The 23,107-nt window shown below is 49.6% G+C and overlaps 1 protein-coding gene across 3 annotated transcripts in view; it reads right to left on the bottom strand.

Annotated features, from left to right (window-relative positions):
* The window catches only part of TDRP (testis development related protein), a 34,562-nt gene extending 11,753 nt beyond the window's left edge, over window positions 1-22,809 (bottom strand). For 2 of the 3 annotated variants that reach the window (XM_081045661.1, XM_081045662.1), the window contains exons 1-2: window positions 22,530-22,665; window positions 21,914-22,098 (exon numbers count right to left, since the gene is read on the bottom strand). In XM_081045661.1, the coding sequence (XP_080901787.1) occupies window positions 21,914-22,012 (99 nt within the window). In that variant the 5' untranslated portion in view covers window positions 22,013-22,098; window positions 22,530-22,665. Of the gene's footprint in view, window positions 1-21,913; window positions 22,099-22,529; window positions 22,666-22,760 lie in introns of those variants that run through there. The other variant, XM_081045660.1, reaches the window with a different exon arrangement.
* Between the last annotated feature and the right edge of the window lie 298 nt (window positions 22,810-23,107).

Genomic DNA, 23,107 nt, shown 5'->3' with positions numbered 1-23,107 from the left:
TAATTCACAGAGCCATCTGCTGCCGAGGGTGGGACCCAGTCCTGACTGTCTAGAAAGCCCAACCAATTAACTACATGGAGACAAACTGGACAACACAGAAGAAGTGAACAAGTTCTTAGAAACATACAATCTTCCAAGACTGAATCGGGGAAAAACAGAAAGTCTGAACAGACCAATTACTACTAACACGACTAAATCAGTAATAAAAAATATCTCCCAACAAAGAAAAACCCAGGACAAGACAGCTTCACTAATGAATTCTACCAAACATGTAAAGAACAATAACTGCCAATCCTCAAACTCGTCCAAAAAATCAGAGGGAGGAATTATCTCAAACTCATTTTACGAGTCCAGCATTGCCCTGACACCAAAGCCAGAGCAAGACATTAGAAGAAAAGAAAACTATAGGCCAATAGCTGATGAATAGAGATGCAGCAATGCCCAATAAACAGCAGCAGACTGAGTTCAGCAGCGTGTGACAAGGGTCATTCACCACGATCAGACAGGATTTATTCCTGGGGAGCAAAGATGGGTCAACATCTGCAAATCAATCAAGGTGACACACAACATTCACAGAATGAAAAAATAAAATCATATGATCATCTGAATAGATGTGAAAAAGCATTTCACAAAATTCAACATCTGTTAACGACAAAAACTCTTTAACAAATTAGGTCTATAATACAGCCATAAATGAGAAGTGCACAGCTAGCATCCTCAATGGCGAAAGGCTGACAGCTTTTCCCCTCAGGTCAGGAACAGGACAGGGGTACCCACTCTCCCTACTGCGAGTCGAACCAGTACCAGATGGCCCAGCGGAGCAATCAGGTAAGAGAACGAAATAAAGAGAATCAGAATTTAAAAAGAAAAAGCAAAATTGTCTCTATTTGCAAAATACATTTTATATACAGACAATCCTAAAGACACCAACAAAAAAAAAAGTAAAACATAACCAATGAATTCAGGATACAAATTATTATACATAAATCAGTAGCATTTCTATATACCAACAATGAATTAGCAGAAAAAGAAATAAGCAATCCCATTTACAACAGCATCAAAAAGAGGAAACCACATGACACATGAGCTGTTTCCTGACTTATTCTGAGGAGATTCTGTGGAGTTTATGCCAAGTGCCAACCTGACCAATTAAAGCAGTCCCCTGGGTGGACCCAGCCTGGAGAGGCCTAGGGGTGGGGGGGCATGACCTCTGTCCTGCGTTTACGGTTCTGGATGGTGACAGGCCCCCGTGCCCTGGCTTAGTTCTCCAGGACAGGAACGGAGGGAGATCAGGACACGGTCACGCCAGCACTGTCTGCTTCCCTCTCAGCCCCTGAGGACCTCGTCACCCACAGGCGCCCCAGCATGGGCCACCACGTCTCCGTGTGCCTGACGTGTGGCGGTGTCATCGGAGCAGCATTCTGGTGAGAAGAGGGACAGGGTGTCCCTTGTTTGGCAGCCAGTCCCTCCTCTGTGCTGGGCACTGGCCATGCCTTGCTCACCCAGGGCCTCTCCATGAGGTCAGGCGTCCAGCCACTCCCCTCTGGGGCCTGCAGACGTACGCAGTGTGGGCCGGTGCGTGTCTCTGGGTCCCACAGCAGTAGTCTGATGACAGACCCTTGGCTCTGGTTTCACAGTTTGACTTCGCAGCCTGAACTAGGTTATGAAGTTTTCAACAACTTCACGGTGTTTAAATGCAACATGGCTGTGAGTTCTAAGATTCCGAATGGACAGAAAGACAGTGAGGCTTTTTGTTGCATCTCAATGGAAATCTTCGCGGCCAAGCTGTGCAGCTTCCCTGTGAGACGCTGGACTGTGCCGGTGGGAGTGCGGGCACCTGCTCTCTGGGCCTTGGAAATAAGGCCTGACAAGCCGGCCACCTGCGGTGTCCAGGCTGCGGAGAGGCCCCAGGGAGCGTCCACCCTCCCCTCCCGCTGTCACCAAGGCACCCAGACTGCACAGCCTGAGTGCTTTTCACCTGACGAAGCTTCAGGACACACCCTTCAGCCCTTCAGAGGTCCTTGTAGCTTCTGGAGATAACAGTTGTCAACATAAGAAACACCCAAACCTACGGAAGCTTTTTATGAGTTTACTTGAGCCTAACTGACGACGTGTGCCGGGAACAGGGTCTCAGAATCTGCCGAGTGACAGCCTTGCAGCCGCTGTAGCATCTGAGGTTAAGGAGGGACGTGAGCAAGATGCAAAGGGGGGGGTCACAGGGCGGTCAAGGCCATTGCTGCTCTCGGGAGGTCACGCTTACTTCCAGGTGTGCTAACTGCAGGGAGAGGGATAGAAGCTGAAGGTGGAGACGAGCTGCCTCCTGTGTCCAGTCCACGCTGGCCACTGGGGAACTGGCCTGTCCTGGCCGGAGCCACCAAGGACAAAGCCGCTCAGTCTGAAGCGCACAAAACTTGCTGCCTCTGCTGGTGGTTAACACACACACACGGAGCAGTTGCTTAAAACCGTGAAACATGTTTTTGATCAACCTCTAATTAAACATTGGTTATGTGGTTTCTTTGCTGACTTGTTCAACAATGTTTATATCTTTTCTTTTAAATACCCTAATCATTTGACAGTCAACTCTAAATTATTCGCGCAGATGGAAGGCAAGGGAGGTGTCCAGGGTTTGAAGCCAAGTGCATCTTTGCGTCGACAGAGCCTATGAGCGAAAGAAAGCAATTCCCAGTCCCCGAGGGTAGGTAGCAGCCCCGGGCTGAAGCAGGGGTGGGGGTGGGGGGCAGACAGATGCGGGCCATCGGCGCCCAGTGTGGGGAAGGCCAGAGGGCCCAGGCTCTACTCTCAAAAGCAAGGGGCCCGGTCTGCACCGCCATCTGGATACACGGTGCCCACTCTGTATATGTCGTTGCGGTTCATGTATGTAATTCACATGCTAACCTCCATGTATTATACATTTACACGTCTGTCTGACATCTCATATATATTTACAGTAGCTATAGAAGCATGAACGGGAAGCGCTAACTGAAGAGCTGGGTGGATGGCAGACAGAAATGAAGAGAGACCCTCTCTGCTTATGCTTGTGTGCGTCCCAAATTTTATTAGTCAGTACTCTGGGCTGTTACTAGCAACACACCAGACTGCGGCTTAACCCACAGACACCGGTCTCAGTGTGGAGACTGGACGCCGAGAGCACGGTGGGGGCTCCTGTGTCCTCCTCACAGGGGCGCGGGCTCCGTGTGACTCTTCCGGGGGCACGGATCCCAGTGGGCGTGAAGGTGCAACATGTGACTGGGGAACACAGACACAGCCCACAGCACTGGGGGCAGGGGTTCCCCATCAGAAACGAGTGTGAGGAGCTGAGGTGTGTCACCTCAACACGGCGACAGCCACGTTTCTTGACTCCCGTTCCTCCTCAGAGGGACACAGAACAGGATCTGAGAGGCTATTTCCTCAGCTCTCGGCTGTGCTCGCTCAGCTGTCCCTCCCAAGCCGGGGGACCCCACTGAGGGCCTCCTCAGCCAGACGTCAGTACTCAGGAGAGGGCAGGAGAAACGGCTCGGGGACACCAGCAGGGGGCACTGAGAAGGCAGGAGGGAGACACGCTAGTGGCTGGGCCTCCCTGTGCTCTGTCCCCCTCGTGCACCAGGAAAATGCTGCCCCATAGTGAGGGCATCGCAGGGGACTGACTACGGTGGAGGGAAGACAGGTACCTGGGGACATTAAAATTCAGAGGATGGACACAAAAAAGGAGGTTAGATGTTACATAGATAGTAAGTGAATTGGAGAAGGCCTAAACATGAACACAGAAACATCACTAGATGGAACAAAGAAAGCACGATCAAGAGACACTCACAACATTAATGCAACCACTGCAACTTTCACAGGAAAAGTGACAGAATGGTTGACAATGTCCCAGAATTACAGACATGCAGTGACGCTGCCCTGCTAGTTCAGAACCAACTTCCAAGCCCACACGTAGCCAGAGGTACCACAGAGATACCACAACAGGAGTGCAAACACCAAACGTGCCGGAGAGCAGACTTCCAGCTGCACAGCAACAGAAACGCCGCCAGCGGGCACGCAGCTGATCACTGACTGACTGGAAGGAAGTGCACGTCCAATGTGCTGAGGGGAGGTCGGCACTCCCCCGTGCTCTCCATGGGGACATGGGGGCCAAAGGCCCCGAGGACAGGCAGGGCCACGTCTGTGAGTGCCCACCTCCCTCGTGCCACAGCGAAGCCCCACCTTGACAGTGCCTCCCCCGCAGGGAGGGGACAGCTGGACACAGCGTGTCACCTGACTAACCAGCAGGGACAGCTCCACAGTGTGTCACACGACAAACCTGCAGGGAAGGGACAGCCAGACACAGCGTGTCACCTGACTAACATGCAGGAGGGGACAGCTCCACACAGTGTGTCACCCGACTAACCTGTGGGAGGGGACAGTATGTCCACCTACAGGGTTTCTACACAGTGTAAAGTGACCATCAGCCCTCGAACATGAAGTCAAATACTTGAGAATCAATGCTAAGTGATAACTCGTAGAGAGGGGAGCAGTGGGGAACCGCTGCTTCAGTTGCAAACTCTATGGTTCTTTTTAATTTCAAAAAAACCCCACAAAACCAGCAAAACACCAGGGAAAACTGCAATATGAAATGAGAGTGTCCTCAATGTAAAAGGTTTTATAAAACACTAATAAAGGTCAAGTAGAAAAAATGGGCACAACACAAGAAAACGCAGGCCTCTCCCACTCCAGGGGTCCCCTGGTTCCCGGGCACTGAGACGCCCACTCCACCCCTCTCAGGTTTCTGTGCAATTTTAATGTGTCAGGTGAGACAGAAAGACAAGGGACTCCCCGTGCACAGGCAGAGGGAGGGATGGTGGCCTCAAAGGCACAAAGGGACCTTTGTTGACTTCTGATCTATCATTTAAACAGCTTCCAGGTAGCAGAAGGACCTCTCCCTGGGTTCTGAGGAGGGCTGTCACTCCCTAGCTGCACAGTCCCCTGTGATTTCCACAAACGGTGTTACTAAAACCGAGGGGACTGGCCTGCGAAGGCCGCGCAGCCCCCCTTCACATGCTCATGATACTGGGCTCTGGGGAACGTGCTCTTTTCCTTCTCCAGTTTCCTTTCTCTTGTTTAACCTTGTGATGTGCCAGAGACGTGTTTAGCAAGAGAGTCTGAAGCCAGAAAGAAGTCGGAGAGGGCAGAGACCGTGGGTGTAGGTACCGAGTGAGGCAAGAACAGTCTCCCGTTTTTGCCATGTTCAGAGACATGGGGGGGGGGGCTCTGTCACGAACCCCACCAACACTCGGTCTGCCACCTCCAACCCTGTGCCTACACAGCCGATGAGGCAGCACACAGCCTGTCACAACTGTGAGTGTCTCCAGGTGACAATCAGAGTGAACCGATTTCTTTGTAGGGCACCATTTCCTTCAGAACAGTCACTGCAAAGATCTCAGTGCCATTCAAATTCTCACATCCGAAAACCGCCAGTGAGTGATGACAGCCACGAAGACAAAGCAACCTGTCTTCTTTCCTCACGCACATTTCGGAACCCAACTTAATAAATTCATTCAGAGCATCTGAGCTGCATCTCTGATCATTTCCCATCTGCGGAATGTCTACCTTCTGTCCCTTTAAAAGATCTATTTGAAAACTGAATTGCTAACTGGATACTAACAGTGGCAACTACTGAGAGCAGGAGGTAGACAGTGGGGGAAAGGGAATTTTCTCACTTTCCACAACAAATTCTCCACAAAGTATTTCAGTGAAATGCGCATTAAACTCTTAAATGATGATTTCATATTCCACTTATGTAACTGATGTAAATTATAACCTTCACACAATCTTGTATGGCTGATGAAAACAGACCAAGTTTTACGTAAGAGATGCGTTAATACACGTGGGGCCCTTCACCCATAAGACGGCCACCCAGTGAGGGTGTCTCGGACACAGCAGCCTGCTGCAGCCCTCCTGGCACACACTCCTGTTCAGCATGTCCGCACGAACCGAAAAGGCCGAACCAGCAAACACAGAAGTGCACCTGTGCCCTCGGTGCCAATCGGCTTCCCCCAGCTTCGCTCTGCTGGCAGCACGCAGGGTGGGAGGCCCTCTACAGAAGCTTTGCCCTGCGGAGTATGGAAGGCCGCTGTGGTCTGACTGATCTGTCCCCCAGAATCCACAGGTTGAAACTCTTCCCCCAGTGTGATGTGTCAGGAGGCAGCAGGGCCTCTGGGAGGTGATGAGGTTGTGGGGGTGGCACCCCCACCACAAGACTGGTGCCCTCAGGACAGACACCCACAGAGCTACCCCGTGTCATCTAAGGATGGCTACAGCTCAGAGGAGGCCCTCACCAGAACCGTGCAAAAGCACTTCTGTTGTCTGACCATGCAGTCAGCTACTGTTACAGCGGCCAGAGTGAACTCCACAAGGCTTGAATTTTCTGTTTCTAAGAACCTGGAAAATGCAATCCCAATGAAGAAATACAATCTGTTACCTTGCCAACCAAACAATGTTCCAAAATACAGGTACATTTTGCTAGAAAGATTTCCGACAGATGAACTTAACCCGCTGCCAGAAACCAGTGGAAAATTCCGTGTGCTCCTACCCACTTCCGACAATATTTCCTCTATGCATAGAGCCCCATTTCTTTATCCATTCATCCTGAGGGACAATACAGCCGTTTCAACTTCCTGCCAGCGAGAGACTGAGGTGTATACATCCACCCCCCCGCCCAAAAGTGGGGCGCCGGACCCTGGGGCAGCTCTATTGCTGACTGTGGGACCCTCCCTTCTGTCTCCACAGCAGCCGCACAGCTCTGTCCCCACCCATGGCACTCAGGGCCCTGTCTCACCCGTGTTTGCCAACACTGGTTATTTTCTGGTTTCCTGGTTGAGGCCATTCTAAGGGTAAGGTGCTAACTTTCATGGCCATGACCTGCATTTCAATGACAATTAGTGACATCGGGCATCTTTTCACATGTTTGCATGCAGGCCAGTTGAAAGTTACTTTGGAGAAATATTTACTCAAATTCTTTGCCCACTTTTTTTATCAGGTTTTGTTGTTGTTGTTGCTGTTTTTTGGTGAGTTGTTGGAGTTCATCACACAGGTCTCTATCCAAAAGTAGAACGTTCCTATGAAACCTTTTGCAAGCTGACATGGTGTCAAGCTGCGAATGTCCCCCGCTTCCTGAAACTGTGTTATGCCACCTTGATTTACTGAAATCCAACATTAGTACGGTGACCGCTTTTTTGTAAAAGCAACAATCCTCTTCAGATTTCTTTCAGTCGCAGAAAACAGGTACTAACATAGATCTTTCGTAAAAGCAGAGGTGTAACACGAACTTTCACAAAGTGGGAGACACCCGTGTATCCTGGCGACTAATTCCTCAGATACATGGCAGGTATTTCCTCCAGTGCACAGGATGCATTTGCACTGCAGACTGTTTCCTTTGCTGCACAGAAACATTAAAGTTTCATGTGGTATCCCCTGTCTGTTTTTGCTTTTGTTGGCCGTTTTATGGTGGCACATCCCAAAAATCATTGCCCAGACCAATGGAAAAGGATTTTCACCTACACTTTCTTCTAAGTCTTATAGTTTCGGGTCTTACTTTTAGGTCATAAATTCATTCTGAGTTAACTTCTGTGTGTGGCATAACGTGAGAGTCCAGCTCCCTCCTTCTGCACGTGGATGTCTAGTTTCCCAGGATCACATGCTGCAGAGACTGTCCTCTCCCCATTGTGTGTTCTCGGCACGGTGGTTGCAGATCGTCAGACCACATGGGTGAGACTGATTCCTGGACGCTCCTCTCTGTCCACTGGTCTGGGTCTGCCTTCATGCCGGGACCATGCTTTCTAGGTCACTGTACTTTGTGATATGCTTTGAGGTCAGGAAGTGTGGGATCTCCAGCTTTGCTTTCCTTTCTCATGAAAAATGATTTGGCTATTCAAAGTCCCTTAGGATTCCATTTGAAATTTAAGATGGCTTTCTCTATTTCTGCAAAAACGCCCCCTAGTTTTTGATGGGGTGCCCTGATTCTGCAGATCACCTCGGGTAGTGTGGACATCCTATCAACATTACGTATTCCCCTCCACGAACCCTGGTGTCTTCCCAGTTATTTGTGTCTTCTTTAATTTCCTTCAGCAATGTTTTCCCATTCCAATGTAAAACTTTTTTGCCTCCTTGGATAAATTTATTCCTAAGTATTTTATTCTTTATGAAGCTACTGTAAATGGGCTTACTTTATTAATCTCCACATTGGATTTTCAAAGTAGTGTATAGAAACACAACTGATTTTTGCATCCTGCAACTTTTATGAATATGTTTATTAGTTATAACAAGGTTTTTTGTTTGTTTGCTTTTTTTGGTGTGTGAAATCTTTAGATTTTTCTACATATAAGATCATAACATCTGTTGAGATCTTGCTTCTAGGCATATCCTGTTTGGCTCAAGCAAATTTTTACAAAAATTCTCTATAGGTTTGGGTGTTCTAACTGAAAGTAACCTCACTGGGTGATAAGACCATAAATCCCTACCTGGGCAGATCACAGTGGGCAGTCATGCTCCAGGCATGTCATTTCTTTAGTAAAAGGCTTAACTTTGCCTTAAACCAGGTCCATCCACTGTGTATGTGAATCTAGTTAACACCTTTGAAATGCCAAGTAATTGTCTTTCCAGACCCCTCAATGGTGCAACCACCCTCAGAGCACTGTGGTGACTCTCCTGTAATCCACCCCCGCCTGGCTTTCTGCCACCTCCATGTCAGCTTCCTTAATCTCAAATGCATAAAAGAAGCTGCAAAACTGTCATTCTCAGGGGCATCTGAGATCTTGCTTCCCGGCATCGTCATCAGTTTGGGCTCCAATAAGCGGTTACAAGAATTCTCTACAGGCTTGGACATTTCTCAATCAACATAGTCATGTAATTACAGTTACCTTGTATGCTTTTAAGTTCTATACCCCAAGTTAAAGTGGTTTACATGCCACCACTACAGTATTACAGGATCCTGTATTTGTCCACATATTTGCCTTTACTGAAGAGCTCTATGTTTCCACATGCTTTCCTGTTGCATTTAGCATCTTTTCATTTCACTTTGAAGGACTCCCTTAGTGTTTCTGGTAAAGCAGGTCTAATGATGATGTACTCCAACTTTTGTTCAGCTGGGAAGATCTTTATTTCTCCTTCATTTCTGAAAAACACTTCTGCCAGGTATAGTATTCTTGGTTGGCCGTTATTTTCCTTCAGCACTTCGCATATACCCTCCCACTCCCTCCTGGCCTGTAATGTTTCTGCTGGGATAGCTGCTGAGAATCTTATGGGAGCTCCCTCAATGACAACTCCCTTTTTCCTTGCAACTTTCAAGATTCTCTCCTTGCCTTTCTTTACCTTCTGACAGTTTTATTATAATGTCTGGGACCTCTGTGAGTTCGTTCTAGTTGGAATCCTTTGAGCTGCTTGAATGCGGATGTTCGTTTCCTTCCTCAGCTTTGGGAAGCCTCCTGCCATCACTTCTTCAGATAAGTTTTCTGCCCTTTAGTCCCCCTACTTCTCCACATGCATCTAGCAGTCCACATGTCTGTGTCCCATAAGCCTCTCAGGCTTTCCACACTTGGTCCTTCTGTTTTCTTTTTGTTCCTGACTCAATAATTGCGTGTTACTTGTCCTCATATTCACTGATTCTTTGTTCTGCTTGATTGACTGTTGTTGAAGACCTGCAGGGAATTTTTCAATTTAGTTATTATATTCTTCAGCTCCAGCATTTGTTTGGTTCTTTTTCATACTATCTATTTCTCTGTTGATATTTACTCTTTGTTCTGGCATCACTTTCTTGATTTCCTTTAGTTCTCCATGTTCCCTCACAGCTTATTGAGTTTAACACAACTATTTTGAATTCTTGGGTAATTCACAGGTCTCAGGTTCTTTAGGGCCAGTTTCTGGATATTTATCTTGTTGCTGTGATTGGGCCATATTTCCCTATTGCTGTGTCTGCCTTTGTATTTTTTTTTGCTGGGATTTGAAAAAACAGCCCTCTCTCCCAGTGTTTATGGACTGGCTTCACACAGGGAAAGCCCTTCACTGGTTAGCATAGCTGGAGAGCTTTGGAGCCTCCCAAGCCTTTCCTGGGGGGTGCCCTCTCTGAGCTGGGCATGTGACCTCCCTGTTAGAAGGTTCTCAGGAGCCTGTAACCTCTTGTTCCCTCTGGTGTCTGTATATGTCATTGCAGGCTCCCTGGTGCTGCAACGAGCAGTTGCATTTGGTGGTCCTTGGGCCCCGGGGTCCAAATGTGCCAATTCTACCAGCATCTGGCTGGCCAGAAAGTCAGAAACCAGTCCTTCGGGCTGCCTGCTTCCCTCCTGATGGAGAAGCACAGTCTGGCCCTTATGACCAGCTATGCTGAGGTGTGCAACTCAGGCCAATGGCTACTACAGGGGAAACCAACCCTTTCCCATTTCAGCGCAGCTGTTCCCTTCGCTTCCCTAAGACACTGCAGCTTCTTGATGGGCTTTTAGAGTTGTCACAGAGGTGTTGGGGACACATACTGCTAAACTGCTAAGCTGGTGTCTCTGCAGGGAAGCAAAGTCAGAGGCTTCCTTTCCTCTCTGCCATCTTGCTGGTGTCACTCCCCGTGTGGTCGGAGTGGCTGGAGCCCTGGTCTTGCTCACTCCAGGTGGTGACGTAACTGAACTGGTTTTGGAGGACTGGGGAACTGCATGACATCAGAAAAAACAAGTGGATATATTTTTTCTATGATGAAAATAGAAAGACAGGGTTAATCTTAATTATAGTTGTATGTTGTATCCTCCCTGCAACATTTCATAGTACACCGTTCTCCATATCAAACAAAATGTCTGTGAATTACATCATGGGGCAAAACTTCTCCATTTATTTTCAGCAATACCACCATTACAAAACAACTTTGTTTTTAGAATGTATTCTTCTTCTTCAGTCAACATACTTAGTATTAGCAATATCAAAATACCTGTCCAAGAAGGTCTAAAAAGACATTTCAGAAGTTACAAATCACACCAGGTATTATTTTACAGTTTAGGTAGTTGGCACAGAAGGGGAATTTCAAGTAGCACCAGGACTAACAGGAGCTCCCAGGGGGGAAACCAAGGGTGCTGTGTGGGAAAGGGTCTCAGCTGCAGTGAAATTCACTATACCCAGCAAAACAAGAAGACAAGACATAGAATACATTTCTCTTGTATCTAAGTCGGGAGAGCAGTCGAGTGCTAAGCGACATCAGGATCTAATCTCTCCAACTCATCCCCGTCACCTCTGTGTGCTGCTGCACTCCATGTCCACTAGCCTGAGTGATGGCGGAGGGAGCAAGGGCTCTCTCCAAAGAGTTCCTTCTTCCCACGTGCACCTGGCCAAGACTTGGTCACTGAGCCACTGCTGGTGCAAAGGATGTTGGAAAGTGTACTCTTCGGCTGGGCAGCTGTGTACATACCTACAATCTGACAGTGGGGGACAATCTGCAGCCTCTCCCAGAGGGGGCCCGGGAGCCCCAGGCTCCACAGAACTAAGATGACAAACACATCACACAGTTTGCAGTGTCTACAGAAAAACACCGTTTGGTTCCTTTCAGCCTCTATGCCATTAGGACGAAGGTGTTGGCTACATGTCTTCTCCTTGACTGTAACATCGTTCCTCATTTCTTCATGGAATGAGACAAACAGGACGATTTGTGCACAAGCACTTACAGCACAAATGCACAGCCGTTAACTAACAAAGTGGAAACCCAAAAGAACACAAACAAGCTCTGTGACACAGCCATTTACTTCCACACTCAGCAAGGAAGACTTCCTATCTGTAAACTAAATCGCAACACATTTTATTTCACAAACCTCTATGAGTTAGGTTACCTTACAATTAGAAGAGACTTCAAGATCCTGTAGTTTAAACAAGGGGTCAGCCGACAATGGTCCACAGCCCAGCCCGGCCCAGTTTTGCAAATGAAGCTGCATTGGAACACAATACAGTGTGAACACACCTGTTCACGTACACTGTCCACGGCTGTTTGCATGCCACCTGCTAAGTTGAGAAGTTGTGACGGAGACCGTGTGGCTACAGGGCCTACACATATCTACTGTCTGGCCCTTTACAGTCAGTCAGCCAGCGCCTCATCTAAACCCCTCACTTAAAGCAAAGGGTTACTCTCTGGAGAGAGTAACTAACTTTTGCCTCAAGTCAGAAAATTAGTGACACAGTTGGGACCTAGATCTGCCTGCCGACTCCTGGACAGGCTTTTCCACTCCCAGGCTTCCTACCCTCTCCCCCTGGCCGTTCACTCATCACCAGTTATGCGTTCTGAGACGCAGAGCCAGGTCCTGCAGGCTGCCCACAGTGCCACAGATAATCAGCACGCGGCCTATCCCCTTCATCGTGTCACCTGCCAGCTCCTCAAGCTGGACATCAGATGCTGTCTCCAAGCCCACGTGCCTGCACTCTAATTCACTGACCTCTCCCACAGCCACGTGCCTCGGGCTCCCCACTGCTGTCAGAGCTGAGTCTTTGTCCTGACCACTCCAGCTGCCCTTCAGCCCGACCCCCACGTCCAAAGGCACCAACTGTCATCGACGGGCTTTGGTGAGCTCACTTCTTCCCACCTTCCTTGACGATATTCAGTCTGGGGTTCGGGCTCTTCCTTTGTGTCTGAACTCTCACACTGGGACCCCCGCATCTTGCCTCTATTCCCGTCTCCCAGGCAAGTGATCCTTGTGAAGTGTCAGAAAGCCTGACGGGATTTACCTAAAAGGTGGAGTTGGAACTCCTTAACGGGGCTTTCCAACTTCTCCTCCACACGCACCTCTCCTGTACAGTTAAACTGGTTCATGTTCTTCCTCAAACCCACTTGGGGTCCTCCTGCCCCCACCACACAGCTGCTCCATCCATCTGCTCCCTCTCCAGGGGTCTTTTCTCAGGAGCTTAACGTCTGCTCTCGCACAGCTCGGGACAAAGGAGGTGTACAAAGTAGAGAGGGGGGAATGACACGTCCCCTCCTCACATAGCTCTCCTTCCCCCAGAAGCCCTCCATCTGTGTGCTCCCATGACAGCACCAAACACGGCAGAAAGGGACAGTCTGCTGTGCTGGAATTGGGCCAGAACACAATTTCATCAGTGCTTTCTAAGGCACTGACTGTTGACACACTAGTATTTTTTTAATATAAAACATACATATTTGAAAAATTATGTCACAAATTTATATAACTTGTATATAACTTGTAAGGTAAGAGAAAGAGAGCAGAGAAAACTATAAACTTAGAGAACCCGGATTCAGATTCCTGCTGGTGGCTACATAACGTCATGCAAGTTCCCACTTATCTAAGCTCCTCAAATGTAAAACATGGGTGATTGGTTCTTGTTCCTCGAGGTAGCTACGCTGTAAAAACCACCACGAACCCTGAATTGACAAATGCTGAATTGCTGTTTGTGGGGGAAATTCAGGCTCAGTGTCCTGCAAGCCTCTGTCACAAAACTGTGGCCGATCAATACGTCACCTGCTTCTTATGTGTTTATGTATAAAGACACCCTACGTAACACTTACACTGGCTCACTGACACTGACCCCGGGGCCAGAGTGCCACCATCCACGCCGGAACAAAGCCCATCTAACCCATCTCCTCTGTGGGGCACGTGGCAGCCTTTTGCCTGAGGAAAGCTAGACAGCCCTTCAGCACTAAGCTTGGGGCCATTTCAAACAGCAAAACCACCCCTAAAAGTGCAAACATATGAAAAGCACGGCAATCTGTAGGCTGCTTATGGTAGGAGAGCTGACGCACGCAGGTGAGTGGCTTTGTCCACCCGACTCGGCTGGGAATGTGTAGGAACTCGAGTGTTTTCTGCTTGGTGGTATGCGAGCGGCTGTGGAAGTGCCAGGACTGCTGACGTGGGGTTACCGCCAAGCGTTAGTGACATGGTGATGCCACAAACAGCCAGATCGCCTGCACCTCCTTCCAGGGTTATTGCAGCAACTCACACAGACACTTTCGACAGAGTCTGACACGTGGCAGGGACCGTGCTGTCACCCGGCCTGGCATCCACCACACAGGACAGTCACTTTAAAAACCACCTCTGTGGTCAGTACCCCAGCACTGGAATTCCAGCCAGCACTCAGGAAAGGACTCCGGGCATCTTCCGAACATCAGAACCAGATAATATCTGCCACTTGCTCCCATTACCAAAACCCTGTACACGACACTGTGGCCACATATGAGATCTGACCAAACCCTCCGACACGGCCGGGGAGACCGTGACCTTTAGTCAAACCTCTGCCAACTTCCGTGCTCACCCTGCTTTCCTCCTTGCTCTTGGGGTCCCCACACCCCAGTTTCAATAACAAGCACAGATAAGGACAGTCAGCTCCCTTCAAACAGCCCCTAGACGTCAGGGCAGAGACTGTGGGTAGCAGACTGCAGGAGAAGCATCTCTGTGTGACGAGAGCAGGAAACCAACACAGGCCACATGTTCTTGTGGCTGCTCCCAGACTGTCCTCAGGCTGCCCTCAGGCCACCCCTGGCCGTCTCCAGGCCTCAGCTCATTCCCAAACAACAGATTAAAGCCCCCTGGACTTTGTCATTGGCTCCTAACCTAAGGCTGAGGCTGATGAGCCCTGCACGTGCACCTCACCCCCAAAGCCAGACACAGCAGCCGGCCATTGTCCCTGACAGGTAGCCTGGGAAAGGGAGGAGAGCCAGCTGGCAGCCTCGCCTTGTGGGGACAGAGCAGGTACATGAGGGAGCTCCGAGCAGGGCACAGCAGCTGACCGGCCTCGGGATGGGACAGGTCAGGCTCACGTGGCCTGACCTGTCCAGTGACGTCCACTTAGCCACACACTGAAGACCCCAGTTACCTAATTCAGATGTGGTGAGGAGGAGAATGTTCCAAATCCTGTGCCTGAAGCTCCAGTAAAAACCAAAGTGAACCTGTCCATTCAGGTCTGAAGCCCTTAGGAACCTCGGTTTCAACCTAATCTAAACGCTAATCTACTAAGCGTTTATGGGAGAGCTCACACAGTACCTGCCGGGGCCTGAGGCAGACAGCAGGCCTGAGCCCAGCCAGTGCCCGCGGCTCACAGTGCCAAGCAACATAGCAGAGAACTCGGCGTGTGCCCAGCTTGTGGCCGGAGCGTTCCACGGGCCGGGCAAGTGCAGGACCCACAGTCCTGGGTGAGCTGACCCGCCTCGGGGCCGAGAGCTTGGCGTGCTGTCCAGTCCAGTAAGCACACGCTGAACAGCTCTCGGGAGCCGAGACAGGGCTGGCACAGCTGCAGAACCAATGGTTAATTATTTAAATGTTAACTTAAAAACAGAGGCTTCTTTGCAACTCAGTTACTGGAAAACATTTAAGTGTGCTCACAACAAGGTGGGTGAAACAATCTACTTTTCAAAGGGCAAATTTTATAAAATCTAAGTACGGAGTGATCAAGTATTTCTGATAAAAACTTAGCATCCGAATTCATAAGTGCCGGTTAATGTAAAAAACACAAACAAACAAAAAAAGTTTTAAAGACTCAGTAGGAAAAAAGCAAACTGTGTCAGGAATAAACTTTTATACTGATTACACAGTGATATAATTAATATTCTGTGAGATGCTGAATTTAGAATTTGCACTGACACTGACCGTGCCGTTTGCATTACATCCCCCACGTAGGACCATCCTCCAGCCTCGTCTTGAGATGAGGTAACGGAATCTGGGGAAGAGGGAGTGTTTTACCCAAGATCTTTTTTCTTCTCCTTCTCTTCCTTGCCCTTCTCTCAAGTCATTTCCTGTTCTTCTATTTGACCAAAGTGCTTCTGCTGATAGGATGGAGCTCACTGGTGTCCAATGAGACTCACCCGACAGAGAAATTACCCCAAACGAAATCTATCCAGAAATGAGCCAGACCACCTAAGGCTGCAGAGTGCCAGTCACCCTTCCAGGCCCACAAGCTCTCAGCACGTTCACATGACCTGGTAGCGTGTGCGACCAGGGGGTGGTGTCAGTCGTCCCTTCACTTCCCAAGTACTGACCAACGTGCGCCAGCTACATGCCTGGCACCTTTCTGGGCATTAGGGACAGAGCAGTGGACATAAAATCCTTTTCCTGTGGAGCTTTCAATTTAGAACCCAGGTAACTCTAAGGTGCAAGATAAAAGAGTGCTCGGTAAATGCCATCAAATAAGCAACATGCAAGAGGACAGCACGCTAGTTAGAACCCAGTTGTCCTGATGCCTGGTCACCACCATCACCACAGGCCCCTCCGTGTCCTGTCACCACACACATGGCTGAGCCGACGCGGTGAGCAGTGCACTCTGGGGCTGACACAGACTCTCAGAGAAGAGGCCTCAGAGGAGCCTGACTTGTTTAGTCAGGAGAGTCTGTCACAACGAGCAGTGCTGTGGCCTTTCCAAGTCACCCTCCTGCTTTGTGATGGTTTCCACACTTAGTACGTGGTGGCAGTAACCACATAAGGGCTTGTATAGAACCCAAGGACAGCCAACAACAAACATTAGTGTTCACTTAGCCGTACCCCAGTTTTACAGTTGAAAAACAAAACTGAAGCTTGGCCAGGACAAATGCCCCCCCCCCCAGGTCACTGGCTAACAAGTGGCAGAGATGTGAGTCATTCGAGGTACACCAGAAACCAGCCTCCAAATCTAAACTCACTGGCTACTTAGAGAACGGAGATGATGCCGTGATTTTGTCTCCAGTTTAATACATCTGACAACGTGATAACAGGGCTGGTGGGAAGTTTGTATAAGTTTTCATTAGGACTTGTAAACACATGAAAAGTTATTTAATATCATCCACGAGAGAAATACCAATTAAAACCACACTAAGATGCCACGTTTCAGCCATCAGACCTGAAAGTCTGCAGACACACTGCACCGTACGGCAGGGGCAAGCCAGTGGGAGCGCCATTCCTACACACTGCTAGTGGAAAGCTACCTTCATACAGCCTCCGAGAGCGGGCAACGCTGCGATGTCTACCCAAATTACAATTGTATATGCCCTGGAACTCAGGAGCTCCACTTCTAGAAATTCATCCTCAGGAATGTGAAAGAACCTAATGTTTGTAAAGACACTGGAAATAAGCTCCTACAGACCATCAATAGGGGGACAGCTTTTCAAAGTCTGCATACGCACATGAGGAAGTGCTACACAAAGAGACACACAGAAAAAAGAACGTCTCATGTGTCAGTAAGATCCAAACGTACCATAAGCGGGAAATGGCGAGCTGTACATGTTTAAAAAGTTGTTCATTAAAGCCCACACTCTTCCCAGCACAAAGTCCCCCACAAAAGAATGAGAGGCCTTAGAGCAGAGGTGTCCAAACCTTTTTCAACGTTTTTCACCAAGGGCCATATGCAGTAAAATACACAAACAGCCGGGCCACTCACTCGAGGTGAAGTACTTATTGCCTCACCAGGTTTATTTAAGTAAACTAAATATATTTTTGGAATTTGCTGCTGGCCAATTAAAAATGGATCATGGGCCGCAGTTGGCCCGCGGGCCGCAGCTTGGACACCCCAGCATTAGAGGTTTGTGTTCTGAACTTAGGAGCTCAGATAAACCACCGCTATCCACAGACCCCACCCTTCTTCCCAACCACGCGAAGCAGCAGCCCACAGTGCACCCACAAGTGGGTTTCTGACCCCTTGGCTCTTCCTGTCTTCAAAGCAGATGAAAAAATCCACGAAATGTTCCCTGGGTTTTTTTGTTTTGCTTTGTTTTGTTTTGTTTTTTTGGGGGGGGAGGGGTATGCCTACAGAATATGTCTAAGCCTTTGAAAAATTTAACATGAAAATGTGCCAGAAATTCTCCGAGATTTTAAAAGGTATTAACTTAAAGCTTGCTGAATGGCTCCAAGACTGGAAGCAGCGGTTTGAGTGGCCTGGGTGTCACTTGTGTGCCTGCCCTTGTCCCTGCAGCAGAAAGCGCCGGGGCTGAAGTAAAGGGCTGAGGATCTCGGACTCCCTCGGAGGCCAAGTGTGGCATGTACTATTACAAGCCTAACAGTGAGTTTTTGCCAGCTGCAGTCTGAAGCGTGACATGCTGGGGACACACGAGGGAGCACGTGGAGGCACAAGAGCGTTTGCAGTGGGGAAAGCCAAGGAGTGAGTTTAAACACACATGTACGTATATGCATGAACATTCCACGGACAGCTAACAAGAAAATGGAAATCTTCTTTCTACTGGAAAGAAGGTGGAAGACCTAACATTCAACATCCAGAACTTCTACCATACGCATAGCAGTTGTGTTTCTTTAAATAAACATTAGACTCATTAAAACTTGTAAGTCTCCTCCTGCTATTAAATAATGGCAATGAATGTTTCATCTTACGAACCTCACGGTTTTACTTTAACACAAAGTACATGCGTATCCATGACAAAAAAATTCAAGAGCCTAAGGAGAAGCTCAGAGAAATTAATTTTCTACAGTGTTAAAACTATTTCAGTAACAATTAAGCTTTCCTTAATCCAAGTAGTGATTTTGAATGCCTCACATTTCCAGCTTACTAGAACCTAACAATAAGCTACTTTCTTTTTTAAAAAAATAACAGAGATTACAGCTGTGTGACCTGATTTTCAAGGAAGTTGAACACACCAGATTTGAATGCAAACCAAATACCTTTCTAGAGTAAGATGAAGAGGACCCTGAGCCTGCATGTCTAACGCGGGACAGGCTGACTGACCCTGGGGGTGGGGCTGAAAGGCCAAACAGGAGAGAAGTGAGAACATTCTTCCAACGAGACACCGAATCTAAGAAAGCCAGCATACTCTCCTCACGTACTAATTCTTACTTCTTTCAACTTTAAACTACAATTTTTCAGGCAGAAGTTTTATGGTAGATTTATAATGAGGTTAATTCTAAGAGAAACTGGCCTTAGGATAAAACCAAGCCTCTTCAAGGAATTAACTAGATTTAAATTTAGAGTATGACTAACCTGTCACAATAAAAAAAAGTCTTTTCCTATAGCCAAGTTTTTCCAATATATTGAACTATACATACCCATTATAAAGTAACATAAAAAGCACCCAGTCAAATCTCACTCATAGAAGATAACACAGGAGAAAACCCAATGACTTTGGGTAAGGTAATAATTATTTTAAGTACAACACCGAGGACACAATCAATGAAAGAAATAATTGATAACCTGGACATCATTAAAATTAAAAACTTCTGCTCTTGGGCCGGCCCGGTGGCTCAGGAGGTTGGAGCTCCATGCTCCTAACTCCAAAGGCTGCCAGTTCGATTCCCACATGGGCCAGTGGGCTCTCAACCACAAGGTTGCCGGTTTGACTCCTCGAGTCCCGCAAGGGATGGTGGGCAGCGCCCCCTGCAACTAAGATTGAACACGGCACCTGGAGCTGAGCTGCCTCCCGGATGGTTGGAGCGCATCCTCTCTACCACAAGGTTGCCAGTTCGACTCCCGCAAAGGATGGTGGGCTGCGCCCCCTGCAACTAGCAACTGCAACTGGACCTGGAGCTGAGCTGCGCCCTCCACAACTAAGACTGAAAGGACAACAACTTGACTTGGGGGGAAAAAAAGTCCTGGAAGTCCACACTGTTCCCCAATAAAGTCCTGTTCCCCTTTCCCAATAAAATCTTAAAAAAACAAAATAAAAATAAAAAAATTTCTGATCTGAAGATGACACTGCGAAGACATGAAGAGGAGAAGCCAGAGACTAGCAGAAAATATCTGGAAAAGACACCCCTGATAATGGACTATTATCTAAAACATACAAAGAACTCTTAAAACTCAACAATAAGAAAACAAAACAACCCAATTAAATGGGGCAAAAGATATGTTCAAGACACCTCACCAAAGAAGATACGCAGATGGCAAATAAGCGAATGAGAAGGGGATCCACATCATTCGTCACCAGGAAAATGCAAACTAACGCAACAACGACACAGTACTACTCACTGCTGGTGGGAATGCAAATGGTGCAGCCAGTTTGGGGGACAGTTCAGCGGTTTATTACAAAACTAAATAAAGTCTCACCATCTGATCCAGCAGTCACGCTCCTTGGTATTTGTCCAAGTGAGATAAAAACTTATGTCACACAAAAACCTGCACATGATGTTTACAGCAGCTTTATTAGTAATCGCCAAAACTTGGAAGCAACCGAGACATCCTTCCGTAGGTAAGGGTAAATAAACTGTGGTCCGTCCAGACAGTGGAGTATTATTCAGCAAAAAGAAATGAGCTCTGAAGCCATGAAAAGACATGGAGGGACCTGAACTGCATATGACTGAGTGAAAGAAGCCAGTCTGAAAAGGCTACAGGCTGTAGGATTCCAACTCTATGACATGCTGGAAAAGGCACAACTGTGGGGACAGTGACAGATCGGTGGTTGCCAGTGGTTAGAAAGGAGGCTTTTAGGGCAGTGATAGTCTAACCAGGGATGATTTTATGTTACATTTGTCCAAATCTATAGAAGGCACCCCACTGTGAGAGACCTGTAATGTAAACTAGGGGCTCTGGGCGACGAGGACGTGCCAGTAGGGGATCACTGACAGCAACAAACGAGATGGTGGAGGTGGGGGAGGCTGTGCGTGTGCGGCACAGAGGGTAATGGGAACCCTGGATTTGCCACTCTGTATTCCTGAGTACTTAAAAAATACTCTATAAAAAAGCACACAAAAATATACATAAAGTTAGAAAAGGGTATGGACAACAATCCTGTAAACTAGAAGAGTAGGAAAAAACTTTAATAAATGTGTCACGGTTGAATCTGGAAGCTGGCTGTTCAATCTCCTATTCTTCCAACTTTTCCTTAAGTGAGAAAATTTTCAAAATAAAACTTAAGAGGGTAAAACACGGGTTTTAGGGTATACCCCAAAACAACAATATTGCTCATCTTTGACCAACGACAGCTATTTGCAACATTAAACAGCTCTGTAACTGCATGTAAACCACCCACAAATCCTCATTATATTTAAGAAAGCTGCTGTTTAAAATAACCATGAAATTTTGAGATTTACAAAATAGGTCAGGTAAGTACTATCAAAATGTAATTTCTGAAAGAAGTTGAGACAGGAACCCTATTTAAATGCTTAATCAAATTAATTTCCGTGAGGTGGGAAGGGCATTTCACTACCATGAGAAGTATCTAGCAAGATGAAACAACTTCAGTCCCTAATGGAAGTTATTTTGCTGCAATTGAGGAAGAAACAATCTCGTGAACTATTACCAAGTCCTGAGAGGAAAGATACAGCTCATCATTAACTTCAGCAACAGCTTTAACAGCAGTTTGCAAACATTTAACAAGAAAAGAAATTTTCTGACCACCTTCAGAGAGAGGGAAAGAGCGCGCTCGCGCTGAATTTCTGACCTCAATTTCTTGCACATGAAAAGGATACTGCATTGGAAGAAAGAAAAGGCTAGCGGGGGGGCAGCATATGTAAGGCACACAGGATCCACCTGGGATCCTTTTTAATTAAAAAATTCTGAACATTCCAAGCATATCTCTGAACTTGTAAGGCCAGTGTCTCCATTTTCCGTATAAAGGTCATCCGCCTTCTTCCTCCAGGCAATCAAAGGTTTTAAAAAAGGAAATAGTTGTTATCCAAACAAGTATTTAGCCCACTTGGCACGCTGCTGTGGTAACCGACAGCTTTTTGATGTCTGCAGGCCGGTCCATTCCCAAGGACCCAGGACCTGCCCGCTATTCCACCCTGCGCGGCGCGCGGCCGCCGGGACGCCGGGCGTGGGGCGGACTCGCCAATGTCCTGCGCAGGCTCCACCCAGCGGGCAGTCACCTCTGCAGGAAGGCCACGGCCACGAGCCGGCGGCGGAGGCGACTTCTCGACCCCGCGTGGGGGCGGGCAACACGTACGGCGGCGGGCCCCGGATAAGTCTAACGGGCCGTGAGGCCAGGCCCCACCTGCGCGCCCCCACCTGTGCGCCCCGTCCCCGCGCGCCCCCCACCTGCGCGCCCCCCACCTGCGCGCCCTCTCACCTGCGCGGCGGCGGCGGCGGGCGGCGGCCCCCCCTGCAGGCCGTCCTCCTCCTCGGGGGGCTCGTCCAAAAGCACCCGGCCCCGGCTCAGCTTCCACATGCTCCGGGGCGGGCTCTGGCGTCCGAGCGTCCGTGCGCGCCCCTCTCCGGTGAGTCCGCAGCGCGCGGAAGCTCGGGCTGCGGCTCCTGCGGGACCCGGACGCGGCAAGTGGGGCGGGGCGGGCCAGCCTCACCCTCCCGGCCCCGGCCCCGCCCACACCAGGCCCCCGACCCCTCCAGGCCCACCTCCAGTCCGGACAAGGTCCCCCCACCAAGCAGGTCCCCGCCCCCAACTAGGCCCACAGGCCCCGCACACCAGGCCAGCCCCCGCCCCGGGACCCGACGCCCCCGCCCCCAGGACCAGGCCCGGGACCGAGCCCCGCCAGGCCCACGTCCAGACCAGGCCACCCCCCAGGACCCCGCCCCCGGCCCAGGCCCAGCCCCCAAACAGGCCACCCAGGACGAGGCTCCCCTCCTCCGAGACGTCCCCGCCCCTCACAGCCTCCCCGCCCCCGCCGCCTCGAGCACCCACCTCCCGCCCCCATCTCAGCCTACCTCCCTCATCCGGTCCCCCTCACCTGCCCAGAATTGGTCCCCTCATGCCGGCTGCTCACCTCGGGCCCCTCCAGCGCCCCCTTATCCCGGAACCCCACCCCGGGGACCCCCAGCACCCCATCACTCGGAACCTCCCCACCCCGGGTCCCCGGACCTCCCACGCCGAAGCCCCCACCTCGGGAACCCCCAGCGCCCCCCTCACCCGGGTCCCCCTCTCCCCTGGATCCTCTCCCCACCCCGGGCCGACCCCTCACCCCCGGGCGTGGGGCGCGGCCATGTCCGCCGGGCGACGGCACGGGGGAGGGGCGGCCCGGCCTCCGGTCCCCATGGCAACGGCAGCGGGACGCGGGGCGGGCGCAGTGCGCATGCCCACCACCGGCTGCCGCGCGGCTCGGGGTGCGGGGCGCCCGGGGCGGGAGACTCAGCTGCAGTGCCGGCCCACGACCCCCGCTCGCGGAAAGGGACCCGAACCCGGCTGAGTCTCCCAGAAAAGCAGCGCCGGGCAGGCCGGTGACCCCGTGTGCTTGGAGCAGTGTCCACCCGCGCAGGGCCGCGGCGCGACCTCAGGGGAGGCTGGGGTCCCAGGTGCCTGCGCCCCGGA

Source organism: Rhinolophus hipposideros (genome assembly GCF_964194185.1).
Source record: "Rhinolophus hipposideros genome assembly, chromosome: 4".
Taxonomy (NCBI): domain Eukaryota; kingdom Metazoa; phylum Chordata; class Mammalia; order Chiroptera; family Rhinolophidae; genus Rhinolophus; species Rhinolophus hipposideros.
Note: the sequence above shows the minus strand (reverse complement) of the source record. Positions and strands in the feature narration are given on the sequence as shown.